The sequence below is a fragment of the Portunus trituberculatus genome, chromosome 22 (assembly GCF_017591435.1).
Source record: "Portunus trituberculatus isolate SZX2019 chromosome 22, ASM1759143v1, whole genome shotgun sequence".
In the NCBI taxonomy this organism is placed as follows: Eukaryota; Metazoa; Arthropoda; class Malacostraca; order Decapoda; family Portunidae; genus Portunus; species Portunus trituberculatus.
This window is the reverse complement of record NC_059276.1, coordinates 7,212,776-7,221,568: the sequence shown is the minus strand read 5'-3', so window position 1 is coordinate 7,221,568 and position 8,793 is coordinate 7,212,776. Positions and strand designations below refer to the sequence as shown.

At 39.2% G+C, this 8,793-nt stretch overlaps 1 protein-coding gene across 1 annotated transcript in view; it reads left to right on the top strand.

Annotated features, from left to right (window-relative positions):
* The first annotated feature begins 297 nt into the window (after positions 1 to 297).
* LOC123507584 (transcription factor AP-2-alpha-like) overlaps positions 298 to 8,793 on the top strand; it is a 211,590-nt gene continuing 203,094 nt past the window's right edge. The window contains exon 1 of the mRNA XM_045260571.1: positions 298 to 775. Coding sequence (XP_045116506.1) covers positions 749 to 775 — 27 coding nt within the window. The 5' untranslated portion in view covers positions 298 to 748. The remainder of the gene's footprint in view (positions 776 to 8,793) is intronic.

Genomic DNA, 8,793 nt, shown 5'->3' with positions numbered 1-8,793 from the left:
AATAAGGAAGGTGTTGGTGAGTGTCTGACAGTGAATCAATGTGTGGTTTGAATGCAATGAGTGCCAGAGTGGCGCGGTGGCCTGGCGTGGCACCCGGCGTCGGCGGGGTGGGGCGGGGGAGCGCGGGGGTGAGGTGGGCGGGGCCAGTGTGCCGGCACATGAGCACGGGGACCGCCTCGGGGCAAAATGGCTCCCAACAACCGGAAACTTAGAGAAGCAGTTTTGGCGTTCCCCGGGTGGCCTTCCCCTAGTTTGACACTCACCCTCCGCTGGGACACACCGACCCCTGAGCGCCGTCGTGAGCGCGCTGCCCCTCGCCGTGCCCCTGGGCCTTCACGTCGCTGCCCTTCTAAGCCTGTCTAGCCCACGGCGTAGTTACGTCCGCTTTCCTCAGGGGGGCGCTAAAGAATCGCTGCTATTCATTTTCCCGCGCGGTGATCCTGCGAGGATTAACTCTATTTACGACACGAGTCAAATCGCTGACGGCAGAAATTAACGGCTTTTACGGAAGAAATATACCGAGGCGGTTGGTTGTCCTTCGTGAACGTGCTGTGTCCGCCTCACGTGGTGTGTGCAGTGCTGTGGCGAACTGGTGGCACAGTGCGGAGCCGCGTGATGGCCGCCAGCCCCCGCGAGGCCGTGTGAGGGCCAGACCCACGCCCGACTACCGCCCTGCTGCCCCGTCATCGCCGCCGTCACCGCCTCTCCCTGGTGCCCTGGATTAAGAGCAAGACGCCACTTCACTATCATGATGAATGCCATGTTCTACCCTCAGGTAAGTGTCTCCTCTGTCTGTTGTGTCCTCCTGTAGCTCCTCACTCCTGCCGCGGCCACGCCAGGCAAGTCACTTGCTGGTTGGGTGGGTGGGGCGCAGCGAGCCGCGCCACAGTTTTGCGCTATCCGGCGGCTTATTTTATCGCTCCCTGGAGATGAGAAGGATATCTGACACGATTATCCGCGGCGGTCGTGACGCTCCCTCGTCCTCCACGCTGCAGCTCGTCACTGCTTCCCCGTGGATCACTCTCGCAATCCCTCCACCAACGTGCCTCACTAATCCACCGTCCCCTACCTCAGACACCTGTGCTCCGCACCTCACCTTTAATCACCGTCTGTCACAAATATGGCCGTGTTTAAAGTAATCACACAACTTTTCACGGCGAGCATGAGCTGAGCCAATCGGTAAATGTTCAGCGGGGTAATGGTGTTTTGCCGGCCGCTGTGTGACATGCGAGGCGCGGCGCGAGAGGAGCACACTGCTGCCCTCAGGAAGAAAATATTACTAACTCGGATGTTAATGCGCAAGATATCCTAGTCGCTGATATGATCAAGAAATACATTTAATATGAGGAGGCATTTCACTGCATACAAATTCTCTTGCTGCAGTAAACATTAAGGAAATAGTGTGTCGCCAAGGCTGAAATGCAAGTACTGCTGAGTCGGAGGTTAATACTTAGACACCCTCGCGACTAAAGTAATCCAGAAATAAGCTTGACATCAGAAGGGATCTATTTGCATTTATTTCATAACACAAACTTTCCAGTAAAGGTAGCAAGGATTAAGGAAATAAAAAATGTGTCGAGGCTACACTATAAAAGCCTTAGATGTTATGACTTCATATATCCACGTCCTTCTCTGATAAAACTTAAGCACAAAGGAACGCGAGTGTTGGTATATACAAATTATCCTTCAGAAACGCCTTGCTCTCTCGCCACAACAATCTTTCGAGGTCACAGAGACGACTAGCGGGGTTTCCAAGACACAACTAGAAATTTTGCCAATCCATCACCAGAACCAGTAAAATATCCACAAAAACACGCGTATCTTCAACGAGAGCCACTGGAAAGCTTTGATGGTGAGAGAGCAAATGGTTTCAGAATACGCGCCTAAGCCACACATGCTAAAAATATGTAGAAATAAATACAAATGGTAAAAAAAAAACATCTCCTTTCACTACACGAATCAATTCTTCAGACAAACTTTACGAATTACGAGGAATAGTTAGACAAATCCCGTGGTGAATGAGGGTCCCAAACACTACAGTACGCCTCGCAATACACTACAGAACCAACACTATGCTACCTACAGAAACACTATCAAATCTACAAAGTTTTACGTCTCTACCACAAAATTGACCTAACCAGCACCGTACACATTATAAAATCCAGTGGTAAATGAAAATCCTGAACCAGTACGCATCGCAACACTACAGAACCAACACTAATTTACAGAAACACTATCAAATCTACAAATCTTACGCCGTGTATACCACAAAATTTACTAAACAAGCGCTGTACACTATAAAATCAACTGTTCCATCACAATCACGTACCAGATCACTACAAAATCCACTATCCAATTAATCTACAGAAACACTATCAAATCTACTAATTTTACGCCGTGTATACCACAAAATCTAATAAACATAGCGCTGTACACACTATAAAATCAACTATACCATCACAATTACACACATTCTTCACTACAAAACCACTATACCACCATACCACCATACCAGCAAGGAAAGGCTGACTACTTGAATCAAAAATAAATTATCACATCGTAGATTCCAATACCTTTACGTCACATCTTTTTTTTTTTTTTTTTTTTTTACTTAAGGACAATATTCTGAAACGCTTTGCTCTCTCACCATCACTGCTTCCCAAAGGCTCCAGTTGAAGATACTCGTGTTTTTAAGGGTATTTTTATAGTTCTGGTAATAGAATGACAATATTTCTAGTCTATTAAAAGGAGAAATTGTCGTGAAAACCTGGTTAGTTGTCTCTGTGGCCTGAGAAGGGAAGGCGCTTATGAATACGGTCGTAAATACAGTAGTTAAATTATATCACAATCCTGCTCTCTTGTGTTTCCCGCTGCCAATCACGCTCTGCTCTGCTCCAAACGCTATTAGTATACTCGCTGCACGTGATGATGAAATGGTTTTAGTGTCTGCCTACGTACTGATTGATAGGAAGACGTGCACTGGTGTAATAAATAGGTGATGTGAATACGACTAGATTCCTGTTAGTGCTGTTGCTTCTTCTTGTATGTTGAAATGGTGATGTTCCTTTGAGTCTGAGTGGGTAAGTGACGGGATGCCTCATCTGTTCACTGACTGGCTAACTAATACTGACAAATTTAAGGCATGAAAACTGAGTAACTACATGTTTGACTGACTGACTAACTGAAAGACAGACTTCATATTTGGCGGACGGGATCTATGTCACTAACTGGTTAACTGATGCTGACAAATTTAAGACATAACTCATTGACTGGTTTAAAAATTGAGTGACTACTTGTTTGACTGAGTAACTACATATTTGGCGAACTGGCTCTATACGTCACTAACTAACTGGCTGACTAAACTGAAATAATATCCATCTAACCAATAACCAACTGACTGGTGTAACATTTAACTGACCGAGAGACTGAGTAAAACACGGACTGACTGACTGACTGACTGGATACATGAATAATTAAATAACTAAATAACCGAGAAACTGAATAACTGTTCCGCTAACAAACTACATAAGCAAATTACCTTACTTGTCAATACAGAGGCGCCGTTAGATACATACCTGACTGACTTATTAAAATACCAGACAAACTGAACAACACCGAGAATAATTTAATAAGAAACTAAGTGAATAAGTGAGATAACTAAACACCGACAAAACTAACAGCCTTGCTTTCTAATACACGAGCGACAAAGAGGCACATAACACACACACATGCAGCGTCACCCTTGCAAACAAATCACAAACAATAAACAACATATCACTCAGCGCGACTCTTCCCCCCCCCACAAAAAGCGTCAGGCCAGAACAAATCATCACTTATTCATGCAACCATTCATCTTATTCACGAGTCACGCGGCCTCGACAAAGCTCAGAAAATCCACGAGTCTTAACATGCTGAACGCTTCCTGGGGCTGGAAAAATCAGGAGATAATAAGAGACGCAATGTTGGATTAATTATGGAGACAATACAGTATAATGCAGGGTTAGGATTACAAGGTGTTGATTTGATGATAGAGGATTTAAGGGTGATGAGAATGATAAGAAGTAAAACGTTCAAAGGTGGATATTAACCCCTTCAGTACCATGACGCGTTTCCATATTCATTTTGCTTACTATTTACTGATTTTATACAGCTTCAAAAACTTATGTGGGGTATTAAAATAGTGAAGACTCCGGCCAGTAATCTTCTGACCTCCTTAGACCCTTCCTAATGTCAATAAAATGGTCTAATCGTACACAAATCTCAAGGTAAAAATGTGTCCCATTATAGAAGGGTTAAATAAAGATAATAGGGTTAGGATTAGTGATAAAAACAAGGTAAATCGCACTCATTAATAAGGAACGCTGGATTAACAACATAAAACGACGCAGATGAAGTGAGGATTAGGAGAAGTAAGCCACAGTACGTTGCAATTAAATTTATAAAGCTTGAAATTAAGGATGAAAATTATATAGAGATAGATTACCATAAAAGAAGAAAAAAGAAAGGTTAGTAGAAAAAAAACATGAATATAAAAGTGAACATACGATTATGAATTTGAAAGAAAGTAATTATAAAAAGTAACAGGAATGAATCGTAATTAAATATAAAAGCACTGGAGTTTGCAATTAATAATAAAAGCCAAGGAAAACCCTTACAAAAATTAATAACTGTGTGAAACTTAATGCAGAAGTGAACGCGAGATTAACAAAGCGAAGCAAAACACTCACGTAGATCAACACTACATGAAGAAAAGAGGGAAAAACACTGGATTGGCTTTGGAATTCGTATAAAAAACAAGAAATACGAAATAAAATGAGCAAGCAATGACACCGCAGGCGAAAGGAAGCGATGAGACGCAGATCAACACGGAACACTGAGTAAGGATGGAAACAATGATCAAGTGAAGTTAATAAAATACATAATGACGAAAAGAAAAATATAGAATTTGATAAAAAAAAGAAGCATTTGAGAGTGGAGAAATGATGGACGCTGAATATAAATCACGCTGCATTTCTGTCTCACTCACACGAACACTGACTAAGGATGGGAAGAATGATAAAGTGAACAATACATATACGATGACCAGAAAAATTATATAAAAGTTGATAAAAAGAAGCATTTGAGAGTGGAGAAATGATGGAGGCTGGATGGAAACTATAATGTATTTGTCAACAAGGTACACTGAGTAAGGAGAGAAACAATGATTACGTGAAGTTAATAGGTACATGATGATCAGAAGAAATATATAAAAGTGAATAAAAAAGAAGCATTTGAGAGTGTAGAAATGATGGACGCTGGATGGAAATTACGCTGCATTTCTGTCACATACATGAATACAGACTAATAATGGAAAGGATGATTACGTAAAGTTAATATACTGTGACGAGAAGGAAATACATATAAATGCTGATAAAAAGAAGCATTTCAGAGCGGAGAAATGTAGGACGATAGATATAAATTGTGCTGTATTTCCGTCACCACACGAACACACACACGAACACTGACTGAAAGGTAAAAGAATACAATATAATCAATAAGTGTACGATGATAATAATAAAGAATAGACAAAAAAACACTTTATGAATTGAAGAGTTGAGAAATTATGAACGCTAGATATTATGCCGCATTTTTACACACACACACACACACACACACACACACACACACACACACACACACACACACACACACACACATTGACTGAAGAATAAAGAATTAGTAATCAATAATATACGATGATAATAATGAAGAACAGACATAAAAAAATGACATTACGGATTTAACGAAAGATTCATGATAAAGAGAAACAATACTCTAACTCGAAAATTTATGGAACACTGAGGAGGAAATATTAGGAAATAGAGAGAATAAATACACGATGATAAAATGTAATATTGTGGATTGAAAAAAATAAAACACTAGATATAAATGAAAAATCGTCCTTTATCTCTAAAATACAAGCGAATACTGAACGAAAAATGGAAAGAAACAAAAGATAAGATTGATATACCCTTGCAAAAAACAATAACAGGTAAAAATAAAAGATATTAGAGATTAGAAAAACAATTAACAATAGATACAAATAATAAATAAAGCAGTTATCTCAAAAATTCAGGTGAACATTGATAGAAAAACGAAAGAATATGATAAATGCGAAAAAAAACTAATAAAAAACATTAGAGATTAGAAAGGAGGTAAAAAAAAATATAGCCTCTAAAATTCAGGTGTGCAAGGAACTCCTATATAATTTCATTTTTACCGGTATTTACCTGCGGGGCGATCAGAATACCTGGCGGAAAGTCGGCACAGACACCTCACTTCCACTAATTACTCCTAAAATGTTTTGATTAATCTGCGGCAAGAATTCTGCGTTTTAACAATATCAATGAGTTTTTTTTCCCGCCTTTTTTTTTTTTACCCTAGTGGACGTTGCGCCAAAAAATAATCCTGGTAATGAATCACTCCATACATTATTGCGGGTCTGAAGGCGAGCTTGATTGAATTAGCTGATCTGCGGGAATGAGGAATGTTCACTGTGCTAATTTGCCGCTCAAAGTCTTGCGAAACCGTGACTACAAATTAGAGATGCGGTGAAACTTGGTAATACTTTTTGTTGCTTGTGTTGTTTAGTCCAATTGATTAGATTTTAGTGGTGGTTGGTGGTGAGTGGGGAATATGTCTTAGTTTCATCTTTTTTTTTCTTCTTTTTCTCTTTTTTCTTTTTCCTTCTGATCTTATTTACTTTCTTCTTCTTTTTTCTTCTTCTTCTCTTTCTTGTTTCTTTCTTCTTCGTTTTTTTTTTCTTCTTCTTTACTTTCTTGTTTTGTCTTACTTTTTTTCTTCTTTTTTTTCCTTTTTTCTTTTTACTTCTCTTTTTCTTACTTCTTTTCCTTTTCTTGTTTTATCTCTCTTCTTTTTCTCCTTTTCTTTCTTTTCCTATTTCATCTGTTGCCTTTCTTCTCCTTTTTTCTTCTTTTTCCTTTTCTAATCTTTGTTTTATCCTTTTTTTTCTTCTTTTTCTCCTTTTTCTTATTTTGTCTTTCTATACTCCTTTTTCTTCCCTTCCCTCTTCTTCTCTTTCATTATCTTCTTTCTTCTTGTTCCTCTAATAATGATATTTTTTTCCTCCTCTTCTTCCTCATGACTCACTAAATAACTGACTAACTAAACTCAATCAAACTGCACGAGATACAAAACCTAGCTATTATTCTAAACCATTTGACTGTCATTTGGTATACCTTTCCCTAATCTCTTCAGTACCGTGACGCGTTTCCATATTCATTCTGGTTACTATTTTGGCGATTTCATACAGCTTCAGAAACACATGTGGTGATTAGAATAGTAAAGACTGGCCATTAAGCTTTCAACCTCCATAGACTCTTCCTAATGCAAACTAAATCAATCACACCCAAGAAAACAAGGTCTTGGTATTGAAGGGATTAACTAGCAACAACTGTGAGGCATGGTTCCTTAATGTACAGCTACATATAAGTCCTCTTTTTACGAACCTAACTTAATCTAACCTAGCTAATAGACTTCACGCACTGCTCCTGTTGTTAATGCTTCGTGTCGCAGTGAAAGTTGAATACGGCGAGACGATCTAAGAAACTTACTGTTATTAATGTTACGATACAGTGAAAGAATGTTTAATTACTGGAAATGAAAGAGAGAATATCACATTTTCCGTAATTCAACATAATTTTAATGACTTTCACGTCAGAAATATTCATCTCTCCTTCCGTGACTCAATCTTTTAGTAATATTAATTCGAGGAAAACGAACGCAAAAATGAAAAATAAAACCACACAACTATTACCGACAAGTTACCAGGTGTGTGACATATACACACACACACACACACACACATATATACATACATATATATACATACACGAATACCTCACACAATAATAAAAATCAACTTCATGAAGAATTGCAATAGATTTTAAGTTTTTTTCTCTTTGTTCTTAGCGTGACTTTATACCCGGATAGAAAATAAAAACACTTCAGAATTGCAACATGAAGCATAATCCAGATAAAGTTGACGGAAATACAAAAAAAGAAAGATTATCAAGGGGAACTCAATTCAGAATATTAACAAAAACACTACTTCAATTCACGTTCAGTTTTGAGAGAAAAGAACTGAACTCATATCGATGTGAGAGGGAAAAGATGCTGGAGTAAGTGGAGGAAACTAACTCGCATGTTTGTGGAGGTTCCATTTACACAGTTTTCTGACATAGGGTGGAATGAAAAGCTTCTCGTCTTATCAACTCTCTCCTCTGACTGACTGTCTTCAGCCTCTTTCTCACCCCCGGAATGTTGCATCTCTTGCTATCTTCTACCGCTGTCCTCCCACCCTTACTTTTGCAACTCTCTAATGCAAAGTTAACCAGTACTCTCAAGCATTCACACCTTTCTCTGGTAAATTCTGGAACTGCTTCTGTATTTTCAACTTCCTATGACTTGACTTCATTTAACTCATTCAGTACTAGAACGTATTTTCATCACGATTTTTTGGGTATGATTGGACGATTTTACTTGCATTAGAAAGGGTTCATGGAGGTCAGAAGATTAATGGCCAGAGTCTTCACTATTTTCAATCCCCACGTAAGTTTCTGAAGCTGTGTAAAATCGCCAAAGAGCAAAGAATGAATATGAAAACGCGTCCTGCTACTGAGGGAGTTAAGGAGTTTTCAAGACATTTATCCCTTTTATTGTCTAACTCTCTCGGACCTACAAGGGGACTAGCAACTCAGTGGACCTTTTTTTTCATGTAATGTTGCTCTCGGC